Here is a 17,824-nt window from a genome sequence, read left to right as displayed (position 1 = left end):
TTAAAACAAAACAAAAACAAATTTTCAATATGAATACAATTTAGCCCACCACAAAAGTAGCATTCCAAAAATAGAAGGCAAAGAAAAAGGTGAAAAAAAATATGGAAGTCTTGAGCAGGAATCAAATATTAAGTATCACCCAGACAACTTTCATCTCTAAAAGAACATCCCTCTGCTCGAATATTGGCTCAGAATAGCCCCTTTGTGCATTGCTGGGGCACATAACGATACAATCAGCAAACCTTAATGGTACTTTCTGCATAACCCTTACATATCCATATAGAGAATACTAAAATACTAAAAATATTGGGCTGAGACATCCACAGAAAGAGCATCCTCTGCAATAGTGACAGTTATTAGAAGCAACATATCTATATGTGGTCATTATTGTGTCTGAAGAACATGCACATTTTGTAACTGAAGGATCTGCTACTGAAGGAGAAAGACCATGGCATATGGGGAGGATTTGTTTTAACCCTTTTGTGTGGTTTCTCCCAAACTGCTGTTAGACCTGGAATGGAAGCTTCCATTTAAACAGAAGGGGAACAGATATGAATGAAGCCACTGAATCATACCTAGAATTGAGATGAGTATACAGGAGGGCCTGTAGCTCAGCGACAGAGCATATGCTTTGCAGACAAAAAGTCCCAAATTCAATCCCTGCCATCTCCAATTCAGGAAAAAAACGTTTTTGCTTAAAACCTGAAAAACCACTACCAGTCAAGGTTAAAAACACTCGGCTAGACATATCAGTGGCCTCACTCATCAACTTGCTGCACTCCTATTTTCAAACTCAATATAACATTGATTTGCATATATAAAGTCTGGTTGCACACCACACATAGAAGAACCTGATGATGTTTTTGAAATCTCTCACATACATTTGGGAAGGTCTGGATGCACCTTATTTCTTTCAGAGAAAGGAACCCACTTCTAAAAATTTTGCTGAATAAGACTATTTTCCTCTTTTAAATTTCATGTACACATACAGACAGAGGAACCAACTGTGCATAAAATGTGTGTAGTACAGTGGGCCCTTGGTATCCATTGGTGTTTCATTCTAGGATCACCTGTGGATACCAAAATCTGTTGATGCTCAAGCCCCATTATATACAATGGCATAGCAAAATGGTGTCCCTTATATATTATGGCAAAACCAAGGTTTGCTTTTTGAATTTTTTTTAAAAATTATTTTCAAACCATGGATGGTTGAATCTGTGGATGCAGATTCCATGGATACAGAGTGCCAACTGTAATGTAAGTCCTTCTTGGAAGCATTTAAAACAGATTTTAATTTCGATGGACTTCCATTTTCAATGTTGGGGTTATATATGTATACACACTTTAGAGACAGGAATTCAATGAATTTTCCTTATGCATAGCCAAGCACATTTCAAAAGCTGTCAGCAGCCAATATTTACCCTTATGTTTAAAGGAATGCCTGTGCCCAAAAGTATGTATTTTCCCTCTGCATCACCTCACTTTGCTTCCTTCAATGAAGATATCTATCTAGTCACAATCAGTGAGTACAGCAATGAGCTAGACAGTTGTGTTGATCAAATATAACATCTATCATGTTTTAACTGGAGAAAATTTAAGAGAACAAGAATTGAGGTCCATCTGAAATTGAAGATTGCAACAACCAAATTGGAAGATGATCAACAAATCTAGGACTGCTAAATTTTAATAAAGCTTAACAAAGCATGTACTTTATCAAAGGATGTGATAAAAAATACTTGATAGGGACAGTATGGTGAGCAGTTGTTGCTCTGACTCTGTATTAGGCTCACTGCTTAGTCAGATGGAACCCCATAGGTGCATCTATGTCACTTAGGGATGCAATTCTCCATTAATTTTATTCTCAAACAAAGTGATATATAATTTTAGCAATTATCTTCCCACTGGAAGAAAATCATCGAAAACCATGAAGTTTTCGAGTTGCATTTGCAATCTGAGACTTATTCTATGCAAAATTCACACTTGGTTATTTTGCACATAAGACAGCATTTTGTTGTAGGGGAAACAGCATATTCTGCACAGAAAATATTATTTATAAGCAAAGATATTATTTTCTGTGCAGAAAAAGCTGTTTCCTAGATAGAAAAGACTAACTGCTGTGTAAATCATTTACAGTCAAATTCTGCACAGAGTAAGTCTCTAACTATATCTTTTCTTGTGTAGAAAATAATATTTTCTGCCCAGAAAATGTTGTTTCATGCACACACACAAAACCCGTATGTGATTTCTGCACAGAATAAATCCTCAAATGCAGAAATTCTTCTGGCCAGGGTTTTTCAACCATTTTTAAATATTATTTCCATTCCTACTGACACCACATTTGAACTTCATCTGTTTGGCTTTTTTGCTTGAATTCTTCTACATGATCAACCTTGCTTAGCACATATGATATTGTGCAGAGTTTGATAGACATCTTTGTATATGTGTTCTGGCTGTTTTACTTGTAGTTAAATGTATACAAATGTGTACCTCCTGCCCTAACATTTCACCATGTGAGAACTTCACTATTTAATATTAAAATTAGATGAGTGTGGAAATGAAAGATAAAAGTAGTGCTTCAAAAATTGTTACTTTTTATAGATGAGAAAGGGAAATCTTCTTGAGAAAATGTACGTTATGAATGTGAGTTCATTTAATGCTGTAATTAATACATACAGCATCTGGTTTTTGCAAAAGTGTAAGATTCTTATAAGCATCTAAGCATTTTTGGATACTCATAACACTATGTTATTAGAAATCTCATCTGTTTTAAACTTGAGATCATATCAAATATATGGAAGGCTTTCAAATAACAAAGCTATTATACTAGGATTGCTGCATTGGCTAAAGTTATATATACTGAGCTCTGATATTTGTACAGTATAACTTTGCTCTAGAAAAATTACAAATAATTAATTCAGGATGTCATCTAACATTGAACTGATGCAGAAGTCACAAGCCTTCTTTTAAAAGACTTGCCACTTCCTGCATTATGTTAACAGATTTAAACGCAATGATTTAATCTCTAAGTGTGAACGTTTCATAGGAGGAAAAATCTGGCAGATAAAGATCCTCACCATCATCTGAACACTCGAACTGGACTTCCTTTTCTGATTTGACCAGTCAGAGAGAAAGGAAAAGAAGAAAATGTGACTGGTTGGATTTGAAGTATCAATGCACGGAGAACAGTATTTTTTGTTTTGTTTTGTTTTGTTTTAAAAAAAACCAAGGGCTAATATCCTGGAAGGGGAAAATATTTTTGATGTGATAAAATCCCCTGCATAAGAAGGGTATCATACACTTGCACACTGCTCAGATAGATACTTTATACCCACCACTCCACAGAACTATGAACACCGAAGAGAACCCCGAACCCAAAGCATAGCAAACTGTCATAAAATGTAGTGCTATTATAGTGTCAGCAACAACCATCATCAACACAACTGTTTAAACAGACCAATTTTGTCAAACATGGTTATAGACCTGCAAGAGAAAATGGCATTGAGCAAAACAAACCATCTGAACTGGTCACCAACAGTGACTAGAACAAGCAGCCATTGTATTCCAATGGAAAGCAGTAGATTAACTTTGGACAATATCTTTTCATAGTGTACCCAACAAACACTAGTCCCCAGGGTTTAATGGTGGCAGGACTATAAGACTTCTGCTTTCTCAGTCCATCAAGTATTATACTGAAATTGGTCCAGCTAATCTTTGGATGTGTGGCGGGTCCACAGGAGAATCATCTTGCTTCTGGATAATATTGATAGAGATTGGCTGGATTTAGGTTACTAGAGTGCTTTGCGATGACATGCAAAAGCATATACATATAACAAATCCAAAGAGAAATACAAAGTGAAACACATACTTAAATATCAAATTCATGGGTGGGGGGATCACAAGGATAAAAATTGAAGCCAGACATATTCCAGGAAATCTTGCAAAATAGAATAAACACACGTTATATTTTTCTAATGATACATGGAAAGCTTTTTGTAAAATTTAACAATTCTTCTGTGAAAAAGAGATAACATTTTTGTTCAGTTGTACCCTATGGCATTAAATTTGTATAGCATCTCTTCTCCTATAGAATTTTAGGACTATGCACTTAGAAGCTGCAAGCCACATATGAAAATTACAAATGCATTCTATTTCTTTCCAAAAATATTTTATTTGATCTGACCTTGTTACCTGAGATCTTAACTTCATTGGCTTCTGCCAATACACCCACATTACTTCTGGCAGAGTGTAGCTAAAGGGCTGCCAAATTCTATGGTAGTGTTCTGACAAATAAAATGTCAAGGTCAGCGGGACTCCACCATTCCAAAATGACTGCTCTATGAACAGCAACAAAGGACTAACAAATTTATTAAAGCATTGATTTAAAAATGAACACCTAACGAAGAGGAGTAGTTGTTTCAGTGTCAAATTAAATAGAAATAAGAAAGGCACGTGGTAATGAAAAGTGAATGAGACATATTGTTAGATGTCCTCAACATTTCTAGCCTACCTTCACTCCATCAGGTTTCTTCAGTAAACTCTTGGCTGCTACAAATTAAATAGAAAGAAGCAGTGTCAACTGTCAAAATTCACATACAGTGAAACAGGAAATAACTGCTTTTATTTCTTCTTATATTTAATACCATTGGAAGTATCAGTCTGGGTTTTCATACCTTAGACATTAACAAATCATTATACAGTTTTTCTGTTCCTGTTTTTTCCTCCTCAATTTAATCTTTTTTCTATCTATATTAGGCACATGCTCACTGCACTGGCAATGTTTTATTACTATTTATGATGCAGTACCTACAAAGTAGGCAATTGATATTTAAATAATTTGTCTGTCTGCATATATACTCATGCTCTTGTACACATTACCTTATGAACATGGGAATAAGGGAACAGGTATGTACTATTCTGGAAAACACATTATTGACATCCTAATTATTTCTTGCACTAAGGATAAAGGCTTTGTCTGCACTGGCAAGGATACTCCAAGGGCAGCCCAGAATATCTTGGCCCTGGCAACTGCTCTGAGCAGCTCCCAATACCATGGCCTCTGTTCCTGCACCATGGTGCTGTTTGCATGGGCATTCCACTGCACCACCTGATGCGTCCACTGCTGACATAGGTTGCTCACTTCTGATGTCAGAATGAGGTGCCCAGTGATATTCACATAGCTGGGTGCCTCAGAACAAGGGACCTGTGGTGGATGCAGCTGATGTTTCAGCAGGATGTCCATGCAGACTGCCATGGCACAGGAATGGTGGGCTCTTCCTGGAAAATTTGGAGCAATAGGTAGGTTATTTATTCCATTTTAAGGCTACTACAGCCTGGTTCTGATGCAGAATGTGCCAGACATCTTCCAAACTGCTCACACCAGAACGGGGGTTTGCGATATGAACAAGATGGCACCAGAATGGGAGGAGTGGGAATGGGCTTTTTCACCCATGCAGACAAGACCAAAGATAAAGAACAACTGATCAATGCAATCAAGACCTTAAATCATATGCATTTAATTGCCTACCTGTACAGAGGCAATGCATTTTATAGCATAGACCAGGATGTGAAACAGTTAGTCTTCCAGATATTTTGCACTACAGCTCTCATAAGTCCTTACCACTGGCCATTCTGAGTGAGTCTGATGGGAATGATATACCAAGACATCTAGACGATTGAGGGTTACCCACTACTGTCCTAAGTCATATCCGTGCATAGTATGTAGTCAAAAAGAGTCTGATGGACTATGTCACACCATATGGCTGAAATCAGCACAAAAAAACTGATTTGTTCTTTTATATAAAATATGTGTATTGAACTTTATAATGCCAGACAACATTTTGTAGCTTCCTTACAATTCAGAAGACATTTCCAGAGTAAGATAAGTGCATGTATGTTCCATTAAAATGTATCTAAATCCTATTCAGATCAACATAATAGTAGCTGAATTGTATGCAGCAATATGCCAGTAAAAGATACTGATGAGTTGGAATTAAAGAGAGATGAATGTTTAATAGTGCACTTTAGTACCAATGATTTCAAAAAGACCTCAGCTGCTATCCTAGGTAACTTTATTGGAATTATTGTTTGTATAGTGCGCCCACATTTTATGTGGGTGCGGCATACGCGGCTTTCAGCATATGCTGAAAGCCATGCCGGAATAGCCCATCGAGCACCCTGGAAGAAATAATGGCACATACGGATTTCACCTTATGTGGAGGGATCCATGTAAGGGGAGGGCCCACTGTATGAACAATTTTTGCAAGATTGTGCACACATGATATATCTCATTAGAAATTCAGTTGGAATATAAAGACAAATTGTCTTGATAATCTATATCCAATTACAGATAACCTTCCATATTTGCAGCCTTGACACTTGCTTTTTCAATTATTCGCAAGGTCAAGGCTGCTAGCCCAGGCATTCCTCCTCCTCCTCTCTCCTGGGTTTTTTCCCTCAGGAGAAAAAGCCCAGGAGCCAACTCCTGTGTTTTGCCTGACTGGCCAGGCTGCGTCCAGTAGGGAAAGGTAGGAGGAGCCTCCATCCCTCCAGGATCTGTTTTTTTTGCCCCATCACTCCCTGGGTTGACCAGGAGGTGATGGGACAGGTAAAAAGAGGAAGAGCCTCCATCCTTTGGAGGTCTTTAAGCAGAGGCTGGATGGCCATCTGTCGGGGATGCTTTGACTGAGATTTCCTGCATGGCAGGGGGTTGGACTGGATGGCCCTTGTGGTCTCTTCCAACTCTACGATTCTATGATTCTATCCCCCCAGGAACCTTTGCCTGCCTCATCGTGCCCTGGGCTGCCCAAAGTGTGATGGGGCTGGCAAACAAAGGAGGAGCCTCCATGCCTCCCAGGATTAGCAACCCAGGCAGCAATTCGGCTGGGAAAGGGAATTGGTGGGATGGAGGCTCCACTTCCCTTTCCCTACCTGATCACCCCCTGGAGAAAGAAGTAATTAGGCTGGGAAAGGGGAGGGAGGGTGGGAAAAAAGGAGTAAGGCTGGCTTCTGAGTGAGGGGTGGAGTTATTCACAATTTTTCCATATTCACAGGGGTCTCATTCCCCTAACTTCTGCAAATATGGAGGAACTACTGTATTATATTATTTTACATTTCTACATTTTGCAATATTTTGTTACTGTATACAGAAGTATGCATAGCTAAAAATAAGACTCTTACTTTAGAATATGATGCAGGTACACAAAAACAAAAACCTCAAGGTCTAAATGTATTTAGGTATGATATATTTGACAACACATTTAAGCAAAAAGATAATCATCTTGATAGAAGTAAGAATTGTTCATGTTGTAGTTTTGCTCCACTGTGAAAACTGAGAAAGTGAGGCTCTGTTGAAACACTTACCATCTGAGAATTCTGCCCATTCCGAAAGTGGGGACACTACCTATGCAGGTCCATGTGTGCTCTAGGCAGCCTATGCACATACCTCAAGCGTGAATTACTTGAAAATTCCTTTTCCGAGGTTTGTAATACTGATTTTGAATGTGCAAATCATATGCATACATTACTTGCATCACTCATCACCTCATATGGGTAATGAAGTGATAGGGAGGGATGTGCAAGTATGAATCATGGGTAGAATTACAAAGTTTTTATTCATTCACTTTAATGACTTCATTCTATGCGTAAATCCTTTCCCCTCAGGAAAAAAAATGGGCAATCCAATATTAAACCATTTAAGTCTGAATAACTACCCCAAACAATCAAGTAACATTTTTACAATGTCCTTGCAACAGATCTAACAATGGCATTGTGCTGTTTAGCAGCAGTTACGACAACTGGATCACATATATTTTTAAACACTAAAAAAAACAATGAATGGATACAAGCACAAATGAAAACAATGGCAACTTTACTAATAACTAAACTTGGTGGGCCTGTAGTGTTCTGCATTTGATGTAATGAGCATATGCTGAATCAGCTTTTGATCATTCTTTGGGTTAAATTCCATTGTACAACAACAGCAATAACAACCAATTTGGGATCATCAGTCACAAATCTATAAACTGATGAACAGCTGGTTGAAATCAGAGTGAATGTCCATTCTGGCAGTATATGCCAAATAAATCAGAAAAATGTGGCATGAAAGGGATAGTGCCACAGTACTAAAATATAATGTCTTCTCAAGTGAGACGTTTACCTGCATGTTACCAGCACAGCTAGTCCTTACAACATGGGAAGCCTAGTTTGGTTATAGTGTGGTTACAAGACTATTTGAATCACATTTCCATAGCAGGTGAAGTGTACGAGAATTTACCCCTTTAGGTTAGAGTACAAAGAAGATTTGCTAACCAAAACCTTATCTTTGTTAGCCTCATTTGACAGAATATGCTGTAAGACATTACTACTATAGCAGAATAACCATTTAAAAACTCAGGAAATGGTGTACCATATGTGGGTAATTTCCTTACAAGTGATATGTTATAATTGCCTGTTAAGTAGCCTGGCCAAAGTAAGACCCTTAATTGGAAATCATGTCCCTCAGCAGTAACTATTTGTTTGTCGAAACAGAATATTATTCCAACATACACCAATCCTATCTGTTCATGCAAATAAATAAAAACATCTGTTTTCCTTCTAGATTAATGTTTGTCTCCTAATGTTAGAATTAACAAGTTTTCTTTTTCAGATGGAAATAACAGTGGTAATAGTTTGCACCACAGAAATTAGGTTATTTACTTTTATTCCTCAGAAAAGGAGGTCTGTCAGCTACTCAAAACAAGTGTGCTGTCCCCTGTGAACAAGTTTTTTCTGGCTCTGGTTGTTTGGATATTGTGGAATAGCCTTCATTCTACACTCACAAACACATCTGTAGACATGAGGCATTTTTATTCTTTGAATTCCTATAAGGTCAGAAAATACTTGAGAAGTTACTGACAACTTTTTAAAATTCTTGTGGATGAAGGTTAATGCCAGTTTTTCTACTAACGTGTCAGTTTTTCTAACAAATATTAGCTTCAACACCATACTTTACGTATCCCTTATGTATACTGAGAATGAAAAGTATGAGTGACATTTGTGCCAAGTTTTCAAATGTAAAAGGCCAGAAATTTAAATAAAGCTTGCTCAAGAGATAAATAATCAAACCCAAAGAAATTGAATTAAGGCTGGAACTGGATTGCATGGGAGCATCAACAGCAAGTCTGAGTTCCCTGCTCGGTAATGTTTAGTAGTACATTTGTGACATAATGCCATTGCACTATGAGTCCACTATGGGTCTCTGTTCCTGTACAAGGAGCATGACAGCCAATGTAATGGAGCAGTGGAACGGAAACACAAAGTGTGGCAATGTCACAAAATCCCTATAGCATCCAATTCCATCCTAGGACAGCATACAAAAGAACAGGATGATTTGGGACAGGCAAAGGAAACTGAAGAAGAAGGGAGGGGAATCCTTTTAGTTCCTGAGGGGCTTACCTCACAAGAAACATACATTCCACATTACAGGAAGAACAAAAAGGGAAAAAATAAAACACTTTTATAAATACATTGTTACGGAAAAGTTAATAAAAAGCATGCTGTTGAGCAAAATTATGATGAATGACATAAATCAAAATTAGATGGCCTCACAATAACTGGACATCTTAATTGATGCAGACTGGTGCCATGCCAAGAAAATGAAAAAAAATAAATGAAAAAGACAATGAAAAAGAATGAGACAAATAGATTATACTGAGTCATGAAAAAAATGGGTAAACCAATCAAATTTATTCTTTATTTTTGTGAAAGGAAATGTGAAAGGTATAACAAGCATACAGAATGACAGTGTATACCGTAATTGTATTATTTTAAAAAATGGTTTGAAAAAATGTTTTCATCTGTTTCTAAATAATATTTTGATTTGTTTTTATCTGTTGTGCATCATCTCAGGAGCCTTGGAAAGCTGAGATGAAATAAATAAATATTCTTACTTCTACTATGTCATTACAGTAGCAGTGGCAAAGGAAGAAGAGGAGGAGGAGGTAGTTCCCTGACAATTTCATTAGGATTTCTATGTCGTTTGACATAGAATGTTTACAAAATGGTGAAAAACTGTGAAGATTTGGCCACATGAACTCTTCAAGGAATTCAGTTCTTCATTTAACATGCATGGGGAACTAGTGGCATAAGTATATAGTTTACATTTGGCTGTCATCATGGCTGGTACATGATCCTCAAATGACAGAGATCACTAAATCAGGAAGGAACAGCACCCAACATTCCCTGTAGCCTGCTGAGGCAGAAAAAAAATGGGGCGAAGGGGTGCAGACTGCCGAACAAATAATAAGATTAATTCCTTTCATCAAAATTAGTAACAACACTGTTCTCAAGAGCCATTCTTAACTTAAAAACAAAGAATGCTTCTATCTACTTCAGGATTATCTGCACTGACAGATAGTAGCTTTTCAGAATATCTAACAGAGATCTTTCTTAGCCATTGTTGGGGATCTTTGAGATTGAATCTGGGACTCCACAGGAATAAATGGTAACCATTTGAAGGATACAGCTTGAAGAAGCCAGCATACTTGAAGAAACCAGCAGGAATAGTCAGAAAAATGCAAAATAAATTAAACCTAATTAAATCTATTTTTCTTTCCTAACTGCAATAGAAGAGAATTTATTATTAAGTGTGTGTGTCTGTGTGTGTATAAACAGTGTCCTCTAGTTATATTCCTAAACAGTGCCATAAGATGTTTAAACATCTCATGATGTTTAGTGTATACCAACTATAGCTTGAAAAGAAATAAGAAATGAGTAAAGATGAAGAAGGGAATTAATAAGGTGCCCAATTCATCTCTTATTACAATGGGGTAAGGTACAACAAACAGATAAATAAAGATAAATGTACTTTAGATTACTTAAACATGGCATGCAGACAAAACAGATAAGCTATTTTGCATACACAGGGGAAAACCTTTGTTCACAATGATCACACACTGAGAACAATATAGTACACTGAACATACCTGAGAAATTTCTTGTAGCCAGCATAGTTGTCAAAATGGCACCCTGAAAATATATTCAAAACAATGAGCCAATATCCTCTGCAGTATTCCTGATGATAAACAAAATAATCTCTTTTCTATTTTCAGACACCTAATATGAACAAGCTAAATAACATCCTTGCACAGTAACTTCTATAATTCCTCAGTACTGGCTATGCTGGATGGGGCTGATGGAAGTTCCAGTCCAATAACATTTGGAGGGCTGCATGCTTCCTAACCCCAAGCTAAAAGATCCTAAATTTGCCTGTTCAAAACGACCTACATAAATGTGTAATATGTTGTTGGTTTTAGATTTTCAGTCATGACATCCTTTAAGAGGGTCCATAAAATGAATTCAGGACAAATGTCTCCAGGAATTCTGTAGTATAGTCAGCTGTTCCATATTATTCACAATTATCTTCTCCCAAGGAGAATGTGGTAGGAAATAAGAAATGTTAGAGAAAGTGACTTCTGTCCATGACTGAGACAAGATGTTTTTGAACACTTTAAAAATCAGTGAGCTAAGGAATAGCTAGCTTCCATACCTTAAGTTTCCTTCTTGCATTGAACTTCTTCAGGCAATCAACAGTCTCCTGTCTGTGCATCATTGAAGCAACAGTAGAACGTTGCTGAAAGAAAAGAAAAAAGCAGATGTTTCAATATAGTCTTCAGGATTACGCTTTCTTATAAATGATCTTTTCTGGAACTGTTTCTAAATTTCAGTTAAAACTCTTGCATTACAAATCAGAACAACAGTGCTATTCTCCACCACATGGATTCAGCTTCAGCAACTTTACAAATACACTCTCCTAACACTTCAAACTATTTTTCATTTGAGATGACCAGACAGAAATGTGAGAGCCTGTAGTTTATATTATGCTCTTTGCAGTGTTTAAAAGGATTGTATCTTCATTCAAGTAAATCTGTAAAGAATTTTAGAGTATCTGTAACCATACAACTTCAGTTAACGAAACAAAAATATTACAACTGAAAATTCACATTCAATATGTGAATTTACACACTATTTGCAATCCAAAGAACAACAGACACATACATTTTGCCAATTATAATCGCTGCTCTCTGACTATAAATATAAAAATGCTTCTCAAAGTAAGGTTTCTGCAAAGTGATTTCTTAAGACACACACCCTGATTATCCTCCATGGAAATCAGGGTGGTGCATGTGGTTTTCCTCTCCCATGCTTTATTATAACAACTCTGTCATGTAGATTAAGCTAAGGCAGAGTGACTTGTCCAAGATAACTCACTACCTTCAAGGCTGAAAAGAGATTTGCACCTCAGTCTCCCCAGTACTAATCCAAAATCCCAGCCATTGTACTATATAGTTCTCACACAATAAGCAAAGCTGATATAAACCATTTCTTAAGGTTTGTTGATATGTCAACAAGATTCTAAAGAAAGGGAGTTGCAGACAAAAATACTAAAGAGGGAAGTTACATTCCAATTCAGAATGTATGAACGAAAGTATCCACATCATAACTGACAAGGAACACCCATTAGATATGTTTAGGGCTGTAAAGAATAATCATAAGCTTACTGAACCTTGACACTAAAGAGTGTCTTAATGTATCAACACTCCCTATTGAAAAATGGTCAATTGCCATGAGATTTTTTCACATTCTAGGTTTTTTATGTGAAAAAAAATTCATTTGTTCAAAAGCACCTTGTTTCTTGCTCAAAAATACATTTCCAAACATAAAACAGTGTATTTAGCACAGATTTACATTTTTCTGTGAAAAATTGTTTTTTCCCAAATAAAAAAGGTCCTAAAAGTGAAAAATCATTACAAATTCATAAAACTCTTGTATTTTGGCTTGGCTGCTCAGGGCAATATAGCAGTTACTCAAGTAGAAGTTGCTTACAAAGATCCATGGGTGTTTGAGGGCTTCTGATGCATTGATACGTTTGGCAGGGTTGATTGTAAGCATTTTGTTGATAAGGTCTTTGGCTTCTGGGGTCACCGTATCCCATTCTGGTGAAGGAAACTTGAAGAAAAACAGAATATCCATGTAAGAGAAAAATCAAATGGTTTAAATGCAAACAGAAACAAAATAGTTAATTTTGAAAACTGAAAAATGATAATTCAATGGATGTTCTATATTACTCTGTAGATCTTCTATTTCCCCATCCTTGAATTTCCAAGTAAGTTTCCAAAGTGAGTTTCTAGGCCCATGACAGGAATAGAAATGAAGATGACTTCTCACAAAACCTTTCATTAAGGTAAGTTATCTCATGCATTAATGTATTTTAGTAGTTTTTAAAGAAATGCTGTACAATACAGTGGAGACCACATCCAAACCAAAATGACTTTGGGAAAACAGGGGAGGAAGGCAACATGATATGCCTAGTTGCATTCAGCATTAAGCACTGTTTTGTGCTAGTTTATTGGTGTGACCAAATGAGAGTATTTCCTCAAGCACCTTCAGAAAGTTAATTTGTGTTTCTCTGTAATGGTGCCCCTGGCATGGAACACCCACCTGAAGGAGTTCTATCTAGACCTATGTCTGATCATCTGTCAGTAGGCAGAAAAATATATGTATTTATTTGTGATGTAATGATTTGATATGATATTTTATAATATTCCCCCCTTTCAATCTCTCTCTCCCTTCTCCTCTGGTTTTTGTTTTGTTTTGTTATACTTTTGTGTGTTATAGGTAGCAAAAGCTGCTGATCTTGACAGAGGTCAGCATTGGATGGGTTGCAGCCCTCCTAAAGAATCATAGCAGTACAAGCATAAGATGTTAATCATAGGCACTTTTTATCATTTTTGGCCCATTCATCAGCTACTCCCTTATTTGAAGAAAGCAGGAACTTTCCAGTTTTGTACATACTGTTTAGTATCTGAAATTGATTACAATATTTTACTTTACATAGGGTTCTCTGCTCAGAAGCTTCAGCTCATCTTCCGTTTCCAGAGTTGCTGGTTTTTTGGTGGTGGTGAGGAGCAACCAAAGAATATAACACTAAATCTGTGCAGTATACAGTGGTTGCTGGACCCTTTCTAGATCCATTTTAAAGTGCTTATCACTATAATGCTCTAAAGACAGTTAGAAAGAGCCTATTTGGGGGGTAGCTATATGTACTCAGTCAGTGAAGCCTAAGCTTTGTCAAGTGGGTAGGGTGGCACACATTACAGACCCTTTTTAGCAGTGGTCCTATGGCTTTGGAACTCCTTCCAATGAGTTGACTGCAGTTAGCCCTCCACATTTGACATTAGTGGCTTTGACTATTTGTGAGGTCAAGGCCATGTGCGTGAGCACTCCTTCCCCTCCTTGGGATTTTCCTCTCCGGAAAAAAATCTTAGGAGAGAGGGAGCAGCCAGAAAAGGTGAATGCACCAACCCACCCCTTTTCCAGTCGGATCACTGCCTTCCCCAGGCAGCGATCTGACTGGAACGCCGCGAGGGTGGTGGTGGCTCCTCCTCTGCCCTTTCCTGGTTTGATCACTGTCTTCCTCTGGCAGGAAAGGGAAGAGGAGCATCCATCCCCCACACCCCTTTCTCAGTTGGATCACTACCTGGGGAAAGCTATCTAACTGGGAAAGGGGAAGGGAGCCAGTTAAAGGGATGGGAGAGTGTGAGAAGCATGTGCACCTACTGCTCTTCCCTCACCCACCCATCCTTTTAACTGCCTTCCTCATGCAGGGGGGAGTTATTTACAGTTTTCCACATTTGCAGGGGTCTTGTTCCCCAAACTCCCATGAATGTGGAGGGCTGACTGTATTTTCTCAATTATTGTCTTTAAGTGCACTCGAAAGACCTGTCTCCTAAAATGTCCTCTGCATGGATAATGCTGGGAGTCTTCATTCCTTGGCAGTGGTTTTAACAATGGCTGCTCTTTACTACTATTTGGAGCTATCCATGATTGTATTTTCAATATAGTGAGCTATACTTAATCTTGTAAATAGTTCTATTATTTTATTTGGGAAATAGTTTTATAGGGTTTTTTCTCCCTGGGAGAATGATAGAAAAATCCTTTAATAAATTAATATAATTTTTTTCAAAGGTGATTTTTGTAAGCTACTTTCAGCACCTTAAAAAACCTGAAAAATATTGGAAAATAGGTCCACAACTAAATTAATATGGTTGGGTGGCTGCTGATGGTGATGATGACAATGACGACGATGACATACAGAGAGAGAGAGAGAGAGAGAGAGAAAAGAAAGAAAGATCTAGATTTTTGAAAACCTAGCCAAATGCAGCCAATGAAAAGAGAGTCTGGAGAAAAAGAATGGAAACAAACTCCTTGAATGGACCACTACATGCCAAATATGCTTGCTTGGTGATTGCTGAAAACAGTCACATATGCTTCATCATGAAGGCAAGCACTACACCTGTTAAGTTTGCAAGACTGCCTGTGCTACTGGGAGCAGGCTATTACTTTATGAAAAGCAATCTGGATAAAGGAGTCCTCTGAGATGGCAAGGATAATCATGCTGAAGAATAGGCATTTGTCTATTTGAAAATACATTACTACGGGCATCATATTGGAATGAGTTTGACAGGAGAAAAACTCCCATCATTTTGAAATGACTTTTGGCTGTTGCAGCTGCTAGGCTGTAAGATTCTGAAATGCAAGGGAAAAAATGATGGAAGTACTGTAGGCGGTACCAGTATCTGCATGGCTCATTTCACAATTCTCTGTCCCAGACACACATACGCAAACTTGTAAGTAAACCAAGAAGGATCACAGCTGTGGGAATCTGTAACAAATTTAATTGAAGAGCTATGTGAGGAAATTTAAAGCAGCACCAAGAAAGAATGGAAACAGCAGTACAAATGTGCCCAGTAGAGACAAGTGCAATAAAAAAGAGAGAGAATGTAAATGAGTAAGACTGGGCTAATATATTTTTCTGCTTGAGGCAAACTAGGCTAATATATTTTTCTACTCCATGTAGAAAACCTGAATGGAATGGCAGCTTGTGAAGACAACAGGCAGATGAACCTTGGCACTAGCCAATGGGACTGAAGCCAGGAAAAGGTGGGTGCTGCTCCCAGGAGTGAGTATATAAGAGGGAGGAGCAGGTTTGAAAGGGGGTTGGTGTTTAATGTGCCCTGAGGGGTGAAGAGCCATTGAGGCTAGGTTAGGCTGCTGTGAGGAGCAGTTACAAAGGGTTTTAAATACCCAAGAAAGGGATGAAGAGTGTCCTTAATTATATTGTTGTAGGAGACCTGGTGGTGCAGAGGTTAAATACCTGTACTGCAGCCACTCATTCAAAACCACAAGGTTGCGAGTTCAATACCAGCAAAAGGGCTCAAGCTTGACTCAGGCTTGCATTCTTCCGAAGTCGCTAAAATGAGTACCCAAATTGTTGGGAGCAATTAGCCTACAGTTGTAAACCGCTTAGACACTATTAGTTCAGTATGAAGCGGTATATAAATGAAGCTGTTTGTTTTGTTTTGTGTCCTGTGGGAGACATAGTGTTTGGTGACTAGTGGAGTCACAGGTAACCAGAAGAGTTATAAGATAAAAAAGTTTTAATAAAGATTCTGTGAGAACATTGTCTGTAAAGGAACATATATAAAGAAACAATTAAAAAGACAAGCTAAAAAAATGTTAAACTGTGTAATTAATAAAGTATTATACACCGTATCCATTGTGAACACCACCCACTAAAAGAGATATTGTATTCAGCCTGACTTGTAAATAAATTTCTTACTTTGTTTCAACAAGCAGCTGTCTGAAGTGATTTCAGAAACAAAATTGCTACCAACATTGAGGAAAGTCTTTGAGGTTTGGAACACATTAGATAGTAGATGAGTCTCACCATAACATAATTGGTGACAGCGGTGGCACACATTAAAAAGGAGTGAAAAATTTTGAGAGATTTTTGCAGTGCCACGTTGTCTTCCTTCAGTAATACGTCCCTTCACAACAGCTGAAGCAGGTTAGTTAGGAGGTTAAAGACAGGTGATCAGTCGTCTGATAGAAAAAGAGAGCCATAGAGTCCCAAACAGCTGGGAGATGGGCATTGTTTGTTCCACACTGGCTGATCAACACACTCTGGCTAACAGTAGAGCTGGCCTTGAAACTTGAGAGTGCTGGTTTATGTAATCCATCATTTATTTATTTATTTGTTTGTTTAAAAATGTGTCTGTGGGTTTACTTTCATAATAAAGCATTGCCATACAGGATATGAAATATTGTAGGGTTTTTTTTAAATGAAGCCATAGGTCATCACACTTTGATTTACTCTGTGATAAGTGAGTCATTTAGTTTTCTAAATAATCAGTTATGCAGTATTTTGTTGTTGTTGTGTGCCTTCTAGTCATTTCCGGCTTATGGCAATCATCAGGTGAATCTACTGTAACATACAGTTTTCCTAGCAAGTTTTTTCAGAGGGGGTTTGCCATGCCTTCCCCTGAGGCTGAGAGCATGTGTCTTGCCCAAGGTCACCCAGTGGATTTCAATTCCAGGTGGGGACTTGAACCCTGTTCTACAGAGTCATAGGATTAAATGGCAGTTCTGTAATAGTTTGTAACAAAAAAAAAAGTACAGTGGTAAAAGTGATTTGTAAGGAAGGCTGGGATGAGGGAGGAATGCTAGAATCACTAAGTGATATCTAATTGTCTTATACTTTATACAGTTGTCTTACAAATACCACAATATAGTTGCCACCAGAAAAACAAGAGAAACCGAGGCAGACATTACTTACATCATATGCGCCAGCCTTGATCTGTTGGTAAAGTCTATGTTGATCTTCATCCCAAAAGGGAGGGTATCCCACCAAGAGAATATAGAGAATAACACCTGGAAAATGTCCATAATACCATGAAATTAATTAGGCAAAATAACTCAAATAATTACACAAGTCTGCCATGAAAAAA

The 17,824-nt window shown here is 37.7% G+C and overlaps 1 protein-coding gene across 8 annotated transcripts in view; it reads right to left on the bottom strand.

Moving 5' to 3' along the window:
• The window catches only part of CAMK2D (calcium/calmodulin dependent protein kinase II delta), a 168,193-nt gene that overhangs the window by 32,541 nt on the left and 117,828 nt on the right, over nt 1-17,824 (bottom strand). For 6 of the 8 annotated variants that reach the window (XM_042469917.1, XM_042469919.1, XM_042469921.1 and 3 more), the window contains exons 9-13: nt 17,653-17,747; nt 12,861-12,983; nt 11,524-11,607; nt 10,961-11,003; nt 4,508-4,545 (exon numbers count right to left, since the gene is read on the bottom strand). In XM_042469917.1, the coding sequence (XP_042325851.1) occupies nt 4,508-4,545; nt 10,961-11,003; nt 11,524-11,607; nt 12,861-12,983; nt 17,653-17,747 (383 nt within the window). Of the gene's footprint in view, nt 1-3,074; nt 3,108-4,507; nt 4,546-10,960; nt 11,004-11,523; nt 11,608-12,860; nt 12,984-17,652; nt 17,748-17,824 lie in introns of all 8 variants that reach the window. The other 2 variants (XM_042469915.1, XM_042469916.1) reach the window with 1 other exon arrangement.

This window comes from Sceloporus undulatus, chromosome 5 (genome assembly GCF_019175285.1).
Source record: "Sceloporus undulatus isolate JIND9_A2432 ecotype Alabama chromosome 5, SceUnd_v1.1, whole genome shotgun sequence".
Taxonomy (NCBI): domain Eukaryota; kingdom Metazoa; phylum Chordata; class Lepidosauria; order Squamata; family Phrynosomatidae; genus Sceloporus; species Sceloporus undulatus.
Note: the sequence above shows the minus strand (reverse complement) of the source record. Positions and strands in the feature narration are given on the sequence as shown.